Source organism: Platalea leucorodia, assembly GCF_965183815.1.
Source record: "Platalea leucorodia genome assembly, chromosome: 4".
Taxonomy (NCBI): domain Eukaryota; kingdom Metazoa; phylum Chordata; class Aves; order Pelecaniformes; family Threskiornithidae; genus Platalea; species Platalea leucorodia.
In genome coordinates, this window is record NC_138826.1 from 18,483,676 (window position 1) to 18,506,422 (window position 22,747).

The following is a 22,747-nucleotide window of genomic DNA, read 5'->3' on the forward strand; positions in this document are numbered from 1 at the left end:
CAGACACTAGTAACCTCTCTTCTACTCAAGTAGCTTCTTCCTCAAGCTCTGAAGAAACACGGTTTCGGACACCGTACACCTATGTCTTTTTCCCCTGCCATCAATGAGGCCACAAAAGAGCAACTACTTGAGTGTTTCATTAGGGGGGGTTAAAAAAATTTCAAGGGCTGTGATGAAGAACTGCTTCCCAATTTATGTTTAACAGACAGTAGAAGCTGTTTGTGTGAACAACTATTCAGCCACAGTGAGGTGGTAAGCTCGGAAACAGACTCTGCTCCTTACACAGCAAGAGATAGGGAGAATTAATACTAGAGTTGGCTTTACAGCAAGAATAAAATTAATCCTCCCCCTTTCTACTTACCGCTAAAGCCGTATTTCATTACTTATTATGATGGCAAAGAATCACTGTCAGACCTCATGTAGCAAGTCCTTGTCTTGCTGAATGCCCATATACCAAAAAATAAGCATGTATCAAGCTATAGCTATCAACACATTCTTAGAGTAATTTATTTGAAAGAGGTTTCTCAAACAGAATGCTACCAATCTAAAAATTAAATAAAGAAGCATTACTTTAGTATGAGATGAAAAAGACTTACGTGTTTCTTTTCTTAAAAAGAAAGCTTTATATGCTTAATGTAAACATTTAGGCTCTGAACAAGATAAGATGTACATGATCATAGAATCATAGAATTGTTAAGGTTGGAAAAGACCCTTAAGATCGAGTCCAACTGTTAACCTATCACTGCCAAGTCCACCACTAAACCATGTCCTCAAGCACCACCTCTACCCATCTTTTAAATACCTCCAGGATGGAAACTCAATCACTCTCCTGGGCAGCCTGTTCCAACGCCTGACTACCCTTTCGGTGAAGATGTTTTTCCTAATATCCAGCCTAAACTTCCCCTAGTGCAGCTTGACGCCGTTTCCTCTCGTCCTATCGCTTGTTACTAGGGAGAAGAGACAGAAATCTACCAAGACTTCCGTAAATTTTAGAATAACTTATTGTCATTCATGTATTATAGCACTTCTATGTTATACTGCACTGCATAACATTACTTTTATCTTATATATGCACTCACACACATAATCTTTAAGTCCATAAAAAAATTTTACTGAAGGTATATTTACAATTGCCTGTAAATTCTAGGGGAAAATTTGTGCAATCCACTTAAACAGGAAGACAGTCAGCCTAATCAGCTTTTGCTAATTTAAAAACATTGCATCACATTTAAACACTCAAAGAAGGTGAAGTTACACCACTGTTGATTATATTTTTTTAATACACACGCACACACACAAAATTTGTAAATTAACTCAGTTCTATCCAGTTTACATTAAAACATTACTTTTTCCAACAAACTGACAGCTATTAAGAATGTCAACACACAATTTATTTTGTTGCTTACAGAGGATGCAAAATAAGGATGTGTCATTTGAGACAAGTTAATAAAAAAATAACCATCTTGTTCATAAGTCAAAATTCAGAGCACAACAGATTTAATGGAAGGAATGGTTCATCAGGTAAATTTTGTAACACCTCCAGTCTGAGTAAATATTTTAGAAAATAAACAATTTAGAAAGTATTCTTGAATGAAGACATTTAGGAACCAATAAGAAAATTATTGTACTATTACAAACAATGAAATTACCAGTGTTGTATATCTGAAGTTACTTTCTCTCTTGGGCAATTCCAACAGAAGACAAAAGAAAGGAGACTGGGAGCTCCCAAAATTGTACCCACCACTGATGAAGCCACTCCCATAAACTGGTTTTGGCGCCAAATATGACCATCATTTTGCAGAGAAAACCACCTCCTGAAAGGTTTCAAAATTCAACACAAAAGTGATTCTTTCCTAGGTACCTCATAAAACATTACAGTATTAATGAAAACAGCTGCTTTAAGAAGTGATGAGCGCATTTTCCCATGTAAAACGTGAAATTGTTGCAAGCAGGCACTGCTCAGTTGTGCAACTCCCAGAACGATCACCAGTGTGTTAGTGTTTCTCCACCCCTTTGCAACTTTCTTTACCTCTGACAGGTAGAAAGTTACATAATCACTATGTCCCAAATTGCAGTACTCAAACACAAAGGAACAATACATTCTTTTTTACCTCCTGATAACCCTCCTGAAACTATTAACTCGCCTCATCCCAGAAGCTGAGTGTATTTTTACAAACACAAAACTGTATGCTGAAGAACAGAACTCTAAGCTTTTAACAAACAAACAAAACAAACTCCACAAAACCCAAATCTTGCAATGCAATTAAGTAAATTTAGTGCTAATGCTATGGCAATTCTCAAAAGCCTGCAGCTAAGATTACCCATTGTTGCAATAAATCAGAACACACTCAACTGAAATGCTCAAATTTTAACTGCATCTCAAGGAAAGCTATGTGAAACTGATGAAAAAACCTCAAAGGCTTGCATTTTGCAAACATCTATCTGGCAGTCAAGGGAGAAGGGGTCTACTGGTGGCATAAGAACACACTTGCAAAATTTTATGAAGAGCCACAAAACTTTTGAGATAAAGTTGTTTATGAGATGAGCATAGCTGCATGACAGGCAGAAGCACACATCCACACAAGATAGCCCTCAAGGATTCAGAAGGAAGGAGTGACACAACAGCCCTTGCCTGGAAGGGCAGAGGACCAGAACATCCACAGTGTGACAATGTTGGCAAGAGAAGACAAGTTATATGGACGAGGGAAGTTGCTCTGCTCTTTAAAGTTACTCTTGCTCAGTTAAGATGCATCCTGCAAACCAAGAACACAGTCAAGCAACAGAACATTGCTTATTGTATATCAACAAGTAAACCACCTTCGTTCTTCAGCTCACTATGTAGGCTGGGAATAAGTTTGGTTTTGCCCTGTTGTTTGTATTGGAAGGTTCCAATGCAAAAAGGGACATTGTGTAATTTGTGTGATAAAAGGAAACCATGTAAATAAATACCAGAATTGCACAAACGATTTCTGAGAATTATTATTAGTAATGCAGGTATTCTGCAATTTATTTGAAAGAGATGAAACCAAGTGACAACCTACAGAAAAGAAAGGACTGTGACTAAAACATATTCTTAGAAACTTAACTTAGTGTATACCGTAGACATGAACCATATAGCTCAGCTAGAATACCTATAAGAGCTCATAGGCAATGCCCTCCTGGGTACGACCAATGAACCATCCAGACAAGTATGCAGTGTTCAATAGTGACACTGGAAAGAGCATGTTAGACCAGCCACTATAGGTGATATGTTTCCCTCCTATTACCTTAGCATTCATAGTCATTGGATGAAACACGTTAGGAGGCACACTCTCTCCCACTTCTAATACCTACTTAAAGGCCTTTTGTTAACAATTTGTCTAACTTGCTTTTTTGAACCTGCTGATACCATCTGCTTCCACAAATTCCTGTGGCAGCAAGTTCCAAACGTAAACTACAAAAGCACTTCCTTTTGTGGGTTTTAAACGGATCTACCAGAAGTTTCACCAATTGTTCTGCTAGCTCTAGCTCTGTGGAACACGGGGAACAGCAGTTCTCCATTCCCCTGTGATTTTTCTAAGGCTCCATCACATTCACCTTCAGCCTTCTCCTCCCCAAACTGAAGCATTTCAGCTTCTTTAATCTCTTGGTAACTCAGTGCAGTCACAGTAGAGACAGACTATAAGAACGAACAATTATAAGATCCAGAGAAAATTACATTCTAATAGTTAGCTATTTTGATAATACAAAATAAGGAAAGAGCGTAGCTAACTGGGGAAAAAAAAAAATTAAGCTTCCAAAGGGGAAGTTTTCAGGGAAAACTGAAATAGAGCAGTGAAACTGATGTTCATTATCAGGCTCATTAGCTTTACCCAAGGCTGCAAAGACAAAAAGGTCCTAAAACCCAAAGTTATGTACTGTCACTGGTTTAATGTATTCCTATGGAATAGGATTATTCCATAGGAAGGCCATGATAATACTTTTCCACAAAAAACTATGCATGCTTTAGGGCTTGTACTGGTTTACTATTTTGTAACTGGGTTCCCTATACTCATATAAGGCTTGTAGTATGCACTCTTCACAACACACTTCAGTTACAAGACAAGAGAAAATAAAAATCAGTGGCACTTGGGAAAAATAGGTATCAGTGATGACTACACAAAAGCTCAGCCTACAAATGTGTATCATCTGACATGATTCAATTAAATGCTGACACAATACATCAGTACAAGAAGGCGTAATAATAACTTATAGTTCAATATCCCTGTGAACCAAGCCTTTGAAGTTAAGAAACACTTGCGAAAACAAAAACATTACTTGATCTCCTGGAGACAACAGATGTTAGTCATGTGAAACAATGAGTATCCACTCTAACAACTTAATCTCTAGTTAAGGGTTCAGTTTTTATGGATCAGAAACTGTGGCGAAAAGTTCCCCTGGGAAGACAGCTAGCTACACAAGGGAGAAAGTTGGTAGAACAATTAACAAGCTTAACTGAAACACAATCACCTTCTTAAAACATATTTTTTATGAAGCCAATCAATCACATGCTGATATTTATTCAACATGTTACTATCACTACCATCAAGAAAATGTTCTGTATAGAACTTGAGTGTTGTTTACCTACATCAAGCAGATCAAAAGCTTTCAGCAGTTTCATCGTGGCTTAATTAATAACTTGCGAGAGAGAACTTTCTGGAGAACCTTTTCGAATGCATCAAACCTCGTTAAAAATCTGATAACTTCAGCCTATAGACAAGCTGATGTACTTCCAGTATGTTCATATAGGAGATAAAATTGCCAGATTAATTTGTTGACTTGTCTTTTAACTAAGATTCTAACAGCAACATAAAACTGACAAGCTGTGAAAGATCCTCTTCACAGATTTCAGCAGAGGTATGGACAAGATTAATTTGTGCTAGAGTCTGAAGATTGTATGATGCTTCTTACTGGAAGAACTCTGTAAAATTAAGAAACTAAAAACACATTTGTTATAATGTTATTAAATTATGTTGGACAATGAAAATAATCTTTACTGGTTAGGCACACCCCTTAAAAATTTTCTTTATTTCAGATGAACTAAGATGTCTAAGCCATGAGATCTTATATGCCAAATAAAACAGTGACTTACAAATTACTGACATCTTATCGCAGTGAGACTTCTTTTCTGATTTTTTTTTTCATTGCTTTATTTAATACGGGATTGGATCTGCACATTGTATATGGATCAAATAGCATTTCAGTATCTCTGTAGCACACACCTTGAACTCATTGAAGAACTCTTTTTGCTAAAGTAACAAAAAGCAAATTAACAGAATAATCTAGGAACTTTAGTTTTATGTCACTAAAAATATACAGACTGAGAACAAGTATTTGTGTGCATATAACAAGAAACACAGATGCAAGAAGTGCATGCAACATAGTCAGAATTTCTATCAACTGATTTGAAGATTTCCTTTGGGTCATAATAAAATTCTGAGATGAAATATATGAATATTGTATCTCTGTAAAGTACTAGACTTTCTTTAAACTTTGGGCTACATATTTAAAGTTCCTTTGGGAAACATTCTTCACTTTGTTCATTCCAGTCAATTCATTTGCTATAATTTACATAGATAAACTTTATTTACATCTTCATGATTTTAGAAGTATCTATCATTCACCAACCTGTCTCAAACTACCCATGTGGAAAAATCATAGTTGCAATTCCAGAAAGACAAATCAAAAGTTTCATCTTTGATCACTCTGTCAGTCCATGCTACTCTGTCTGAATGGTCAAGGTTATCTAACAAACTGTCAAAACGCGGAGAGAAGAGAAAAAAAAAATAAACAAAAAAAATCACTGGATAAGAGGTAGGTAAGGAACATGCTATTTAAAAACTGGATTTTCATACAGTTGGAGGTATATAAAAGGCAGTAGCTAAAGCAGAAAAAGTTTGAGTAACTTAATTTGTAGAACTCAACATAAAAAAGACTATATGCACATAAACATAGTTTAGAATAAATTCAACATTTTTAATAACTAAAATAGGAGTCGCGGTTGACAAGAACAGTTTGCATACAAAAGTGAGGCCAAGGCTTAATAAAACCAGCGTGAATTTACTGCATATAAAACACTATTTCTTGAATAACAATTTCTCTGTTTTATTTAGATAAGAAGCAAGCTGATAAATGAACATGACATGATAAAACTCAGTAAGTCATCTTCCTCAGAAGTATAGGGAAAAATAAGAACTACATTTGGGAGAATAAAGGATTAAACTTGGTTCACTATATTGACTTTTGGGTTCCTTGCATTAATATGTTCATACTGAGCTTTATGTGCACAGAAATCTATTTGCTTCCAAAGGAAGTTTTCTATATATTAATCTGTTATTTGCAGAACACTTGCCCCACTTTTTCAGGGATAGCATTTGCAATTATTTTTACTTCAGCATGTTTCAGCATTTGAGATTTGAGGGGTCATTTTTCATGATGAGCAACGCAACAGAACAGTTTGTTTAAGAATATAATGCTCTTTCTTCCCCTTTTTCTATGGCAGGAAAAGCTGTTCACAAAGAACAAGATGTCTATCCTCCAGTCTTTTTAGAGAGGTCTTTGAAAGAAAACATATAATCCAAATAATTTGGGTTTGGGGATTGGGATGACTTATTGCTCATCTAAGAGTGGTTCAAAAGGTGGTTCTCAGTTTCCACTGATAGATGGGCTGGACGTGCAGACGGGCATTGTGATAATTTGGTGATATTAGCCTCAGCAGTCCCTTCTGGTTCACTTTTTTCCAATGCTAGCAATGCAAGTGTTACAACAATCTCCTTGGTAACATATGCTGACATACATATACATTTGAATTCCATCATCAGAAAAATACAATCTACACATGAGCTGTATGCAGTTAAAGCCCACACATTGGACCTCAAACACTTGATCAAACATGTGAACTGCATTTGATACTCAAAACTATTGTTAAAACAGCTCAGGTCTTCATTCCTTAGGCAGACTGAGCTGCCAAGCATCTGTGCAGGCTTATCTATTTTCATTTCTTTGTTTTAGTTTAAAAAAACAGATTAATGATAAAACTCGCATTTCTAACTGCCAGGAGGATTGGAAGCAATATGAAGGAAGTTCCTATCTACCAAACCTAATTCTGGACTGCAGTCTCATCTCTTCTAGCATCATATATAATGCTTGTGGAATAGCCTGGCAAATCTTGTTCTTAAAATTCTGCAGAAACAGATGGCACTCACCCACAATAGAGAGCATCACATAGATGAAAGGAAAGCACATTGGTGAGGTTATGAGGCAGCAAAAGTGGTGAGGAAAAAAAAAAAAACAAACAAAAAAGAAGGTAGTAAAGAGCTACAAAGTTGGATTAAAAGGAAGAAAATTTAAGAAATCTTCCTCTGCTAGAAAAAGACTTTAGCAGTCACTGATAGGAGATACTTCCTTCAATAATAGTCAAATCAGATCTCAGAAAGTGCAGATGCTAATATAAAAAATTAAAGTGAAGAAAGAAGAAAAAACATGTTTTATTGCTCCCTTGCCTTTCCCCCCCTCCCTTTTTTTTTTCTTAAAGAGGTATAGAAGGGACTTTGAGACATCAGCGAGCCCACCTCTCAGCCCCGAAGGCAGCATCAATACTGTTTGTACAGCTGGTTCTGAAAAACTTAACAAGGTGATGTACACAGTGACACTTCACACACTCTGGGACTCTTATATGAACCCTTCTGCCTTTGCTATATCACACTTTACATCATTCATTTTTTCCCTCCAGTTAAATAAACTCTGATCTCTTCACAATTAAATCAGGTCTAGTTCTGCAAACCTTATTAGCTCTCTCAGTGTCTTTTATTCCTTTATATTATTCCTTATATGTAAATAAGCTAGTAACACATCAGCAACCCAACTTGGCAATTGGGCTGAAGAGGTCAGCAAATTCCTATAGGCAGGTACCAAACTATTAGAAGAGATTGATGCCTCTCGAAATTTAGCTGCACGTTTTCTCAGAATATTACCACCAGAAAAACCAAGCTTTTAATAGCTATTGAACTGCCAACCCAAGATTTTGCAAGACAAAAATAATACAATAAACTTTCTATTCAGAGTGGTTCATTTCAAGGTATACCAATAGCATTGGCAAAAGATTTAAAATGCCATTTCAGCAACTTGGTTATATCTAAACACTATACGTGTTTGAAAACAATACACCAGAATATAGGAAAAGCCAAGTGCAATAGCTCTTAAGGAGACAAGGCAATTTTAAAACTAGTAGAAGCATGAAAATAAAATATGATATTGTTTTGCTGCCATTATATTTCCTGTCATGGCATGATGACTTCCCCACATAATTAGTATCTCTATTAATAAAACAAAAACAAAATCTCTACACAAACATCTAAAAAGGTGCCCCAAACCCTTGCCTTAATGTATTTTTCAAATTATTTTATTCAGAACAAACAGAACTAAATGGCACTAATGAAAAGAAGAAAAGACAGTCAGATGGAGAGCAACAGTACCAGACCTCACAGATGACGCATTTTCATATGAGACATGAATGAACATTGGAAGCAGATGGAACATTTGAAACCCAACAGCAGTGCAAAGTGACTGTACAGAGGAGCTTTAGGAAAAACACAATTCCAGCATTTCACACAGGGATTTTTCTCATTTGCTGGTTTAACTACCTTTAGTCTAAACTCATTTTACAGAAGTTCGTTTGGGATCCCAGCAATACAGTCCAGTGCTTCCTTAGAAAGATGACACACCCTCATTTATTCCCCACCTCCCTTTTTCACCTGCTAAAATTCTCTCCCACTAAAGTTTATTGTTGGCTTTCTGGAGTTCACAAGAAGCATTAAAGATAGCTCACTACCTAGCACATGGGCGACAGTGTATTTACACTGATCATTTAGTCCTATTTACATAGCTAATTAAAAAGGAGCACATATTAACTCAAGAGAACATCCAGTGTCCCCCAAACAGAAGCAATGGCGGCAGAAATGTATGACTGCAAATGGGAGTGAATACTAGCAAGAGAAGGGGATGGAGGACACCAAAAGGTGTGTAATTTTGGCAAAGCAAATTACTTTATTTTCAGGTTTTGCTTGGTATTGTAAACATAACTTTTAATTAGTATTGCAAATATCTACTAAAAGTATCATCAATAGATGGTTTCTCTTTAAGTTCATACATGAATTTACATAAGTAAAATCAATAATTCCATTTATACCACATTTCCCCTAGAAATTACAGTATCAATTGTATTTAATAAGGTGCTGTAGATGAAAGTTTATAAAAATTGTTCTACTGTTCAGCTTAGTGTGAATGACATTATTAAAAAGTCAACAAACAGATGTCACTACTTGATTAAAAACACTATTTCAATTAGAGAACTTTCAATTAGAACTACTATAGACAAAAGCTATAGCTTTTTCCCTTTGCACAATGTTTCAAATCTAAATATTTGCATCTTCCTTTTCTTTAAATGCTTTTTAGGATTATGCTCAGATCTCTCTGAATATTCGAACATTGCATTCCTCAACAGAAGCCTAATTCTGATAGACAACTTCAAGTGCCTCTACAATATAAACTTGCTTATACACACATGGAACAGTTTGTGTATGTACACAAGCATAATGCCATTAATGACAAGAAGAGATTAATAATAATTATGAATTTCTATCTCATTAATTTTATTATTTCAGAACTCAGTGCTTTGAGATGATGATGATTCATAGCTTTGCATAATGATGAACTAAATGGTGGTAGTATGCTCTACACTAAGCCCTGCCAACTAAGCAAGTAACACCTTCCCTCTAACCAAACAACCCCCTTCAACATTTACAGACAGTAGCTCAAGACAGTCAGTCAGGAAAATCCCCAGTTTCAAAAGGCTGTCATCAATAAATAAGAACACCAGCTGAAGTACAGTTGAAAGTGTTGCCATAGAGGATGAGAAGGAGCTAAAGAGACTAACACCCCTCAGAAAACTTCCCCTCTCCCTACAACATGTGAAGTAAAGTTTTGCACTGCTGTTGACATGAGCCTATGTTGTCTTCCAGCTTCAAAAGATTGAATACACTGTTGGTGAGCAATTGAGCTTTGAGTAATGAAACTTAAAGATTATTACTCTGTCTTCTCAGGAAAAGAGAAAAATGCTTACGTAGCAACGACTATAAATAGAATGTGAAGGCTGGATTTGCAGATTCAGCAGACCGTGTTTGGTTTCACAGAAATTATATAGATATTACAAGTATTATGATTTAAAGAAGTTACATGAGTTCTCTAAATAGTTCCAAAAATTACTGGGATGAAATCTCTTTGGGGAATTTCAATTTTCTTTTATTTCTTTTATTTTTTTAAACCCAAACCACAACCATTCGAGCACAGGAAAGAATATTTCTTCTTAGTATATTTCCCCATGGCAAAGGTAATGGACCACATGGGCATTACACAGTTCTAAATTTCTTAGTTTTAGCTGCATACAAAAGAGGATTTAAATCACATAAAGTAATTTTTAAGCTTATGTACTTGAATACTTGCTTTTACTCCCAACTCTTCAAAGATTTAAGAGCAAAAAGCAGTACAATAATTCTAGCTTCTGGGCCCTTAGTAATGGCAAAAAATGGTGTGACCTTACCTAGTAAAGAATAGGAAAGATAAGACATGCAGGAGAGGGAAAAATATATGGGAACTTATCCAGACTCTTGATTTGTGCTGAATTTCATTCAAAGGAACAATCACTACTATTTTGCATAAATTGCATATTTATGATTCCATAATTTTATGTAAGTCTGTAAACAGTTAATATTTCAATAAACCCATAATATTTTAAATACTGGAAATGCATAAATATATTTTGTTTAGGTCCCTCAGTTAGCTATACTAATCTTTTAGCCATACACCAGGACTATATCTGCAACGGATCATTATTTTTTATAAACAAGTAGATTATATAGCTGCTGTAAAAATTTCAAAGGAATTAAGGAGGAAGAAATATTTTCTTAAATATTATTTCCATTAAAAAGGCAACTTTTTTTTTAAGTTTATCTAGCAATGACAAAAATCAGAATAGAACATATTCATCCATTTAGAATAAAAGAGTTGTCCCAAAATGAAACAACTCTGATTTGATATAGTACAGTATATAGTATAGCTTTTTGTATCAGTTTTTCATTCCTGTTTTTCAAAAATCTCTATAAGACTTTGTAAGAAATACTGCTATATATTCCATAGTAACTGTCAATTTTTAAAAATAGCTCAAAATTCAATTGTAATCTCCCATCTTCACCATTATATTACTATTGCAATCAGCTTACTGAAATGCCCATGCTAGAGCAACAAATACATTCTGACACCAGAATTCATGTCAAACAGCAGCAGACCGTACTGTGTAGAATTTACAGGCACACCCACATGACCAGCTTCCCCTTTTAATAAAGTCTTTAACTAAATGAAGCATTTCTCCCAGTTAATTATTTGATTTCCCACAATTTCATATGCCCCACTTTCTTCTGGGCACATATGCTAACTATGACAACAGAAACTCTGCAAAATATCACCTCATCATTAACAGTGTAAAACTAAGACAAACACCACAATCAAAGTCTCATAGGTTCCAAAAGCTCACATTTAAAGCCAAATGTTAAAACCCTTGCATCTTGTCTATTACAGATTTTCAGTTCTTCACATTTATAAATTACTTTTTAATTCTGTTTGGTACTACACAAAAAAAATCTAATTTTAAGACTCTAAAACACTGCAGTTTTCAACTATACACAGTATAACTTATATAGAGAGTGCAAAGGCAAAAAATTCTAAAGAAGTTAATCAATCAATCCTAACACCTCTAATACAACATTGTAAGCAAAACCGGACATTTCAAAACAGTCAGCATTTCTTAGGATTAGATGGACAAAAACTATGCTTTGACTTGCATAGTTCAGTTTTGCATTATGCTGGTGGTGCCTAACACCCCCCAGACCCCTCACTACATGATACGAGGCTGTCTCTAGAGCTTCCAGATCCATTTGGGCAGGTTTTTTGAATGCATGTTCATGACTGGATTTTTTAAATTTATTTTTATTTTCCAACACAAACAAAAGCAGTAATCTTTCAGTGAAGTTCAGCCCCACACTTTTCCTCCTCATTTAGATGTCTGAACGTTCTCTCCAGTCCTGTCTACATAATGTGTTAGGGAAACCAACAAAGTAAACTCCATCAGCCAAAGTAATTGTATGCAAAACTTGTAACAACTCATCCCAACAAGAAGAAATATGTCTGGAGCGATATCAGAAATGTACAGATTTAACACGCATACACACCCACAAAAGAGGGAACAACAGAGATGATTGTTTTGCAATATTATCTATAGCAGGCATTATGAAGCTTTCAGCGGAACACATAAAGCTATTATAAAGCTAATACAAAGAATCACCAATTCTACCATTTTAAGACAGTGCACATAAACCTCTATGCAAGTATTATTATTACACATATTTATGTTTGACTGAACAGCTACGTACACAATAAATGTAAGAAATAATATTCAACATGACAATATTAGTCATTAGATATTAACTACTTACTGTTAAGAGCCATAATATTGTCTGTTCCTGGATGATGGAAGTTTATTCCCATACGCCCTGAAATGTAAATAAAACCTATTTTTAATGTTTTTATTACAAAACTGAATTAAACTTATTAATATGAAAAGTTGCTAAAGGGGATGAACAGTCCGGGTAGCTGAATCTTCTGTCTACTGAAGACAACTTCCCAAGAATACACGTTTACGACATTAACGCCCTAGTACCTTTTGTGCTGTGTACTTAAAATACTGAAAATCACAAAATAAACAATGAAATAATAATTTTTTAATACATCCCTTTGCTTTGTACTAGGAAAGTATTATGTTTACCTTTTCAAAATAAGGCCTCAAAGTTCAACCTTGCTGCAGTTATGCCGTTTATAGTAGGCTTCGAATAACAAGTATAGCATTAATAAAACTCCACTTAACTGGTAGAAAGTAAATCAGTGTTTTCCATGCTACCTGTGACACCAGAAGCTCTTGAGTTAACAGATCGCTGGAGACTGAGTGCTTACCCTGTTTTTGTATTCTTCTCTAAGAATCTGCTTACTGTGAGATAAGATACTGGGTCGGAGGGAGTGTTGTTCTGATAGAGTACATTCATATGTACTTTGAAAAATATTTATTCTTGACCCATAATATGGGACCATCATATACAAAAGGTTCACAGGAGACATAGTCCACTGAAATCTACTTTTACCATCAAAGCAAGAGGTGAGCCAACTCTACTACTGTTCAGATTAGTTTTAGATACTATTTAACTGAGCTGAAATATTAACAACTTACCCTGAAGAAACTTTGTAACAGGACTTTCTCAAGTAAAACCCCCAAAAAAATTTGAAAGCTGTAATCGATATTAGCCCTTGTTTGGAAAAAGATCTAAAAGAATCATTATAGCCACATAAAAATTTCAATTAAGTAATGGAAGTAACTTAAGTTACTTACAAGTGTTGTAACCCATTTCATACGCTCTCCCTATCTCTAGATTTGTGGTTACGTTTGGGAGCTAAGGAGGCAGGCAGTTTACATTTCTTCCCTGCACTGGCACTCAAATATGGGAGCTCAAGACCTGCTCACTATCCTGAAGAACCAATACAACTGTTAAGCTCCTGTAGTATAAATTCTCTTCCATACTTCTGCAAAACCAAGTTTTAACAAATAAGCTTTGACAAAGGAGAACTAAAGCCAATCTTCTCCAACATTTTTAGTTCCTATCAATAAGTTAAAGCCTTCTATTTCCAGTCACAGAGACCGCTACGCTGTAATTAATATTCTTTCCGAACAGATGCAACATGGAGTTTCAGTACACTTCTGAAACTAAGTCACAAGCAGTTTAAGAAAAGCAAATATATATTTTCTTCACATTATAATTCTCTCATTCTTTTAGAAAAAAGCGCCGCCACAATAAGACTTGGAAGCAAACAGCACCTCCAGAAAGAAGTGCGGGCAGAAGGAAGGTAAATAAAATTTCCATTTTTACTTTCCAACTCTTTGAGCAAAGCTTCTTAAAGAAATCTTCATTAACTACTTCAGATTTTCTAATTTCAGACATAGTTCTCCTATACATATTTTCACATTAATCTGGCACTGCAGAAACATTAAAGCTGCTATTATTTCAGTTAGTATAAGCTTGTGCTAAAATATTTCAGAAATCTTGTCAGATTGACATTAATTCCCCTTTCCTTAACAGCATATTAATGAGTGTGAGGTTACAGGTATTACTTGTAAAGAGAAAAGGTGTATATAATAATCTATACTTGTAAACTAATACTTGTAATAGAAAAAAGGGAACTGCTATGAAAATAAATGGAGTAAAATTTGAATGCATAATGCTTGGATGGACCCTTCTCTTTTCCTTTGCTGAAGCTGAAATTCTGCTGTTTGACCAGCTTCAGAAATAGAATCGTATCTGTGACATCTGGGTTTGGTTTTTTCCTCCCTCCAGGCTGTCACTGGACCAGGTGCTGCTTGTGTGACATTTTGTCACCTGCCCTTGGCCTGCTATTTTTAAACAGTTCTTGTCAGCTATCTTTTAAGAGGAGCAGAAAATACAGAGCAGCACAAGCAGAAGGACATGTTCTCACACTGAGCTAAGCAACAGCGTGGGATAATTCTGTGCATCTTCAGAGGTCCCCTAGTGCAATTCTATAGAAACAAATTAATGGAATACTTTCAAAACACACCCGTATTAAAAGCATTCAAAACAGACTGGTAACACACCAATCATAAGACAATTAGTTACCAATAATTATATAGCCTTTGTCATCAGCTACAACATTTCAATATCTTGCTGTTCGAAGCAAATTATTCAACAGAAAAAAGAGGCCATATGCAGATTACAAAACTGCATAATTATCGAAGGAACAAGAAGAGAGCACAAAAAGGAAGTTATAAATTTATTCATTTAAAGGTGCAATGTAAAACTGTGGAATGTAATTAAGAATATGTACTTTCACGGACATATTTGGGTGAAACATAGAAATTACTACCAGAAAACAATAAATTTTAAGAAAAGCACACGTACGGTACCTGGACCTTTACAAAGTCTATATAAGCACATATTTCTAATTATAGTTTTAAAAGAAAATCTCTGGATAAAATTTCTACTCTTCAAGAATCTTAAGCACAATAAACAGAAACACAGAGAAGTTAGAGCACAGAAGTTATGGACTCCAGTAGTTCACTGAAGTCATAAATAGGAACCCTTCCAGTAATAACATCCCCAGTACTTGTATTCAGTGTACATCTGCCATTTTCAGTTTGCTTGTCTTGGTTTCATAACTATCTACTGAGTATATTTTCAATTATGTGCTTTTATAACACACACTTCTATTACTGCAGTTAGGCTGCAACAATTATCACTCTTTTACGTAAGTCTTTTCAATTCCTAATTTAAAAAAAAAAAAAAATCCAGTTGTATACTTCTTGCACTTTAAACATTTCAGAGTATAAACAAGGGTTTAATGATTCTTGTATGGCCTGGGCTGCTCTTTTGAATATCTTATGTCATTAAATTCCTTAAATTCTCTCTCCTAACAGCATTTGGAGAGACCTTTCTGCCTGGACTGCCTAAGTGCTCTGCTGCATGCCCAATATCATGCTTTTCATGGCAGAAAGCCTGATTCCTTCTTAGAGTACATCTCAAGTATGTGCATCTTCTGTACTATATTAGAAATAAGAAGTAGTTAAATGGAATTTAACTTCACCTCATTCTTTGTGGAAGAGAGTCATGATTTTGAAACAATTCTGAAATTTTTCCAATACCTTAAGGAAGTATACCCTTCTTAAATATGAATGCTTTTAATAAATCTTCCACAAAGAGAAAATCTGATTTTTTTTTTTAAATTGTCTAGATAATTTCAAGTTATTTGAACATTTTTGAGAAAGAATGTTGTTCCAGAAATAACAAACCTGAATATCAGGCACAGTTTTACCACTACTGCAGTTTTTTGACAGTGTCTAGTGCCAGGCTTGCCTATAGTGGTCCCCTTAATCTCAACTTTAAAATCCACTATTTTTAGCAGATATGCAAGCTTATGAGCACAATCTGTTTACAGCTAAGTGTAAAATGGATCTCTGATTTCACCTTTGTATATATGTGCTGGTATTACCATTATTTTCCCATGTCCGAAAAAACACCAGTGATTAATCAGTTCCAGATCTACAACTACTGGTTTTGCTTTAAGAGATTTCTGGATACATTTTATCTTTTTATTCATTTTCTCTTCCTAAGTGCTTTATGGTTTTTTTGAACTTGTAAAATCCTTATCAGCTCCTGGACATGAACACTCACTCAGTGAAGGATTTTTAAGATTACAGTTACCTATTCTCATCATTTTCATGCTACAATCAACGTTCCAAGAAACAATGTTCGTTGGTTATATACTGAGTAAAACTTCTTGCACTATTATACCTCATGGCTTTCACCAAGATCGACCACTTATACCAATTCAGCAATTGGTATTTGGCATAAAATTTGCTAGAAAATAGCAAAGCTGGCCTGCTTTTGTCCTGTCCTGAACTTACTGGGAATGAGAACTTCCTCTCACGTAGTTCTTAAGATCGTTGTTGATATCAATTACAAGTTATGACTAGAGACTCCTGTGGCAAGGTCAAATGAAACTGGCAACAGGACTAGGTCTGCTATACTTCCTTAGTAATAATACCTCCTTTATCATTCTTATCTCTTCTGTCAAATGATTTCAAAGTTGGTGCCAACAAAAGGCATTACAAAACAGCAATAGTTATTTGGACGGACAGGTAGCAAGTGGGGTAGAGCAAAGTTTAGACACAGAAAAGTGCAAAAAACAAACATCTGAAACAAGAAGATTACTTTGATCCATATGTATTTGGGGGTCTAGTTTACAGCACAACCTAACACCCACACACACATATGCCCCCCCCATACCCCAGCTCAACTATGAGTCTTTGCTCCATGATTCACAAATAGCCAAAAAGCATGAAGCACGTGTGTGTATATATAAGAATTTTAATCATTTTTACCTGAGCAGACCTCAGACTATTCTCTCTCCTCTTCCCCCAAAAGTACAGACACCTGAAACTGATTCTACACTAACTCAACGTATATGCCCCAAACAATTTCAAAAGCAAGAGTGGTGTAAGCAAGGGTCTGCATAAAGAATTGTAAAAATAAAAGGTAACTTCCTGAAGAAGTTTGTTGGGGTTTTTTTTTTCCTTCCCTTTTTTCTTTCCCCTTGCCCCCCTCCTTTTTTTTTTTTTTTTTAAGTCTATCTGCCATTTGCTCACACCCATAATTTAAACACCTACTTGGGACTTACATATCTTTTACACATTAACGTACTCAGCAGAACAAAAACACTATTGTTTGCCAGAAGGGAAATACGAAGAATTATTACTGCATTTACACGTATATATTTTTACTGTGCAAATACATACTGTGGCAATGTGAACAGAAGTGTATAATTATCAGCTATGAATATCAGTAATAAAGCTTGCTGACACTACCTTCTTCCTATCACTGACTAAACAAATATATGCCATCAGTAGAGAAAGTAACCTATAAAATATAACAGCATATACCTTACAATGGAATGCACTCTTCCTAAGTAAATTACATTGCCCCAACAAAACACAAAGGTCTTGCATATATTTAAGTAGCGCAAACATTTTTAGCTGAAAACAGTTATATTTTCAAAATATTAGTACTTTAAAAGCAAGACCTGATGAACATAAAAAGAAATTTGGCTTTACTTGTAAGGGGTAGACAAGTATATGCACACATATACCCATTCTACACGTAGTTCTACAACTGTACTCAAAAGAGCAATACTGGTATTCTTATTGGCAAATTTGTGGGGAATAAAATAAACCAATATGAAAGCAGACTCTTCCATTAGCCATCCATACTAAAACATACGAAACCCTGAAAACAGTAGAGAAATGAGGAAGGGGGAAAAAAAAAAAAAAAAAAAAAAAAGAGCTTTAGGTCTCTGTGAGGCCAGTCTCAATAGTACAATGAAAAAATGGAAATAAAGAGAAGGAAAAATTGGTGTCTGTATCACTACTCCTTAAACTAAACAAAGCAAAACCACCACCACCAGTCCTGCCCAAAACAGATTCAGCAGGTCAAAGACAAGGACACACTGGATGTCAGCAGCAAATTAGGAAGTATGAGCATACTACAGGATCACTGAAGAATGCACTTATTTTAATTTAAGAAATATGACCTATTTAATTGTCATATTCTTTACTGAAAAAAAAAAAGTATTAAAGAGGATTTTCTTAAATAAGCAGAGTCTCAAACGGAAAGGAAACAGAGTATGTTTCCTTTAAAAGGATTAGCTTGAGTGGCCTAATCTTACACACAAATAGATGTGCAAACACATCTGTCTGCTCACCCTGGTTTTCATGTGCATTTACAGAAAGGTGCCTGATAAGCATGGAGATTTTGAGAAATGCTGTTACAGTGCACTTTTTTCTAATGGAAGTGTAGCAAAAAGCTGTAACTGGGTGGCACCATTTCTAGGACTGAGATGACAACATTTGTTCTATTTGCACGACCTTTGTGTTCAGCTGCTGACTGCAAACACAAACATGATCCATTCACCTTCACTTTTCTCAGGTCATGTGGCAAACTTACTGCTTTGCTTATAAAAAACTTACGAACAACTAGAGTTGAATAAAATCTGGTGGCATGTATAGAAGTTAACTGAAGATCAAGATGGAAAAGTAAAGGTCCATTCTATATGTATTACAATATTGTCTAAGTTGCATATAACCTTCAAACACTGCTGTCAAACCTCATAAACAACATAGTTAAGTTAAATGTAAACAGGAAATCTTAAAATTTACCTAGTTTTCATATGACCTGATACAGTCTTTACAATAGTTAAAATGTAGTAACCTCAGTAATTTCAGTTTTCTGTTGTGCAAATATATGGGTGTCATTCATATTAAGTATTGAAAAATCAAGATAAAAAGTTTCCCCACAGACACTCTTTCTACCTCTGAACTGTTGTACATTTGTATTCAAAGTGTCAAACAATCTCAGAACAATAAATGCTAACATAGTCAGGGAGCATGTACATTCTACTGAAATATTATGACATGATCAATGCATTTTATGTGTCCTTCTACCGTATGATATCCATTAAAATTAGTTTTAATAAAGCCTACTCTTGAAATTCTCCTTGTACGTGTGTTATCTCCAAATACTCATACTTGAAGATGTGTCACATTGAGAATTTATAAAAACCTCAGAATTTTTGTTAGTTGGGGATTTGCAGATTACAAAGTTTGTTTCCATTCTGATTTAGAATAAACCCCAAATATTAGTTATCTACTGCAACAGTAAATTTAAAATAAATATTTCAAAGCGACATGATTTCTCTCCTCAATTTTATATTTTGATTCAGTTTCGTGACCTGTCAGTAGCACATGTGCATAGCATATGATCTAACACAGCTGAAATATTTTATTTAATTATTTAAAAATAGAACAAAGGCAGCTGCTAGTTACTACTGATCAAAATATTTTTTATAGATCAGAATGCCTCTGTTTGTGTTGTAATGCAATAGTTTGACACGGATAAACATATTGCAACAGTGACATATTACACCATAGACAGGAGACACTTTGATGTAGGAAAGAGATGTTTTAGTCAGTAATAAGTAGCATCTACCCATAGCTATTCTGATAATTTAGTTTTGCCCTACAGCATTAGGTAGAAGCAATACATGAATACCAACAAGTTATAAAATACTGCAAATATATTCTTTTCTCATTAAAGCAAAACTCTCTCCCATGTTTATGTAGTGTATAATATATTTTATTTGCAACTCAGAAAATTAATAAGACAGTTCAGGAAAAGCATCTTGGAAAACATTGCACACTTCTGTCATATAGGCCTGGTTATGACTGACAGGGAACAACCAGATACTTTTGGCCATGTACAGTAACTCATCTTTAACTAGAAGCAGCTTAACAATTCCTTTACTGCACTTTTTCCCTCTTTTTTTCCTCCTTTTTGAAAGGAGAAAAGGATTTACGAGTATTGACTGAAAGAGAAGAAAAATGTTGAAGCTGGTCTTGATGGCAGAGAAAGCAGGTAAGGAAGTCTGCCTAATTGTCTTGGGAAAAAAGAAAATGAGACTTCTTTTTTAATGAGTTTCCATTCTTTAGATCCCAAAGCATGAAAATGGCAAACAATTTGTAAAATTACACAGCTCCCAGACTACAAGGACAGAAAGACAGGAACCTACAGCAGGGTACCCCTACCTGGTAGGAAAAGCTGGGAAAAAGAAATCAGTTTTAGACAGTAACAGAATAAGAGTTAACACTGAACACCTTCTCCCAAGACTGGGCTCAACATAAAATGCAACATAGATGGATAAGCTGGTAATTTATCTAAGTCCAGAAACCTCAGAGCTAGGTATCAAATCTCTCCTACAGCAAGAAACACCCAAAAAGAACTAAGTGACCCTAGCTCTCCTCGCTGGAGAGCACCAAGCCAGCCTGCCAATCAGACTGAGTTAGCACTCGCTCAATATAAGTAATTCAATATTGCAAGACTGAGGATCAGTTAGTTTCTGCTGCACTACAATCCTTCAGCCTTTCTCTTGTTCCACACTTGAAAGCAACACCCCCCAAAAAAAGTCACGTAATCACATGCCCTCTCAAGGACAAGTGGATCATGCTTTAAAAAAAAAAAAAAAAAAAAAAAAAAAACAACAAGTGACCTGCTTTGGTGACCTTTAAATAAACTCAATTTCCATGGCCTGCAGGACAAAGTCTGGTGATACCTCAGATTCAGAGAAGGTATGAAGCTTCAGCTACTACAAACAAGAGGACAGCCTCTTCCTTTCTCACCCCTGAGCTTCTCCACTACCTCCACTGAACAACACAGAGCATGAGGAACTTACACTCCAAAATGAGAAGAAAATATCCCAGAACCATTTCAATTTGGTCTTCACATCAGAATCTTTTATGGTTAACCCTCTCATCCACATCCTGATCTAGAGCCCTTGTCCTATATCCAAGATAATTTTTTGTTTCAAATACCTGCTGGGATGTGAGGGGGCACATATGCCAAGAGGGGCTATGTTCCAAGCAAAGTTTCAAACTTCAAATAAACCACCTGCAATATTTTACTAATGAATACATATACAGTCAGTACTTCTAAAAATACACATTTGCTGAAGACACTGTTGCCAGCAGCAGGCTGAAATGATCCTGAAAAAGCTGCACTGGCTTTGTAACATGCATTGGAGGCTCCAAGACATGTATAGCTTTTCTAGAATTAAATCTTTCTGTGTTTTCAAAATCAGAGGCTTTTGGTACTCATCTTTTCACCCCTTCCATTTAATAATTTGGATAGCAAATATAAGGCCAACTGACGTGTAAGCACTGTTAGCTAAAATTGTTTGAGAAAACAAGGCTTATTTACCAAAAGGTGAACAATTTAAAGAGTCATTTGAAAGCCATCTCATTATTTTTCTTTGTCTGTTTGTTGTTTAAACCAGGATTTCTGTGGTTGCTTTACTTTCTATCTACACAAGAAAAAGCTGTACAAAACCTAAAAGAGGACAGTCACAGATGCCAGAGGAAGGGAAGATTTAAAGGGAAAAAACACACCCAGTTTCCTATGAAAGACAGAGGAGGTAAAATGAAAAGGAAGTAGCTCTGAGATTTGGTTAAGTTAATAAGACTCCAGAAAGAGCAGTTGAAATTTCGCACAAGAGGCATTCACACAGGAATGTCTATGAGGAACTGAAAAATCAAGCTGAAGTACATAACCAGTATATTCAAAAAGCTTCAAGGTGAAAACAAAATGAAAATGTGACAATGACTTAAGAAACAAGCAAAAGCAAGCAGAGTTGATAATTTACGTTCTCAAAGTGATTACAGACTAAAATGTGCTGCTACTTTAAGGGGGACAACCAGAGGAGAGTGCAATAAATAAGAAAAAAAGCAAGTGAGTTTAGAAGACAAGATTAAGTGAAATCTGAGGCAGGTGCAGAGAACAACAGCAGTTGAAAACCTTCTGCATCTTTGGTAGAGAAAAAGCAGAAAGTTGGAGATATGGGGGAAGAGTTAAGACCAATTTTTAAGGCAACAACGAAAATGCAATAGGAAAGTGATTTGAGGAGTGGATCAATGTTTGCAGAAAAATTAGTTAGGTTTTTATAAAAAGGATTCAGTTAAAATAGTAGCATAGATCTGTTTAACACAGAGGAAGACAACACTTCTTGGAAGGGAGAACGAACATGTCCTGAAACAGCCACTCCTATGAATATTGCCAGTCATGCCGCATAGTGTGAAAACAGGAGTAGGGGAAAGTGCATGCTAGGTCAAGCCAAGGCTGGAGGTTAGCAAAGTAAGTCCTGTAGTTAGAGGGAGGAGGAAAAGAAAGCAAGACAGGGAATTAACTATATCAACGGGGGAAAAAAAAAAAAAAAAAAAAAAAAAAACACACAAACAAAAACCACCAGGTGAGCAGAGACAGAGAGAGATAACTAATGGTAAACAAGACTTCTCCAGCAGTTACGGGACTGGAAGCTGGAAGAGAGGTAACAAGGCAGGAAGGCCAAACCAGGTGAGGAGCACTGAGTGAGAAAATGAGAAAGTTAGAAAGAGCACATCCAGCAAGTGACAGAAATGTTTGTTAGAGAGAAAAAGTAAAGCTAACAGTCCCACTGGCGAATG

The 22,747-nt window shown here is 35.5% G+C and overlaps 1 protein-coding gene across 13 annotated transcripts in view; it reads right to left on the reverse strand.

Annotated features, from left to right (window-relative positions):
- Window positions 1–22,747, reverse strand: part of CPEB3 (cytoplasmic polyadenylation element binding protein 3) — a 99,152-nt gene that overhangs the window by 39,857 nt on the left and 36,548 nt on the right. For all 13 annotated transcript variants that reach the window (XM_082310394.1, XM_082310392.1, XM_082310388.1 and 10 more), the window contains one exon: window positions 12,564–12,620. In XM_082310394.1, coding sequence (XP_082166520.1) covers window positions 12,564–12,620 — 57 coding nt within the window. The remainder of the gene's footprint in view (window positions 1–12,563; window positions 12,621–22,747) is intronic.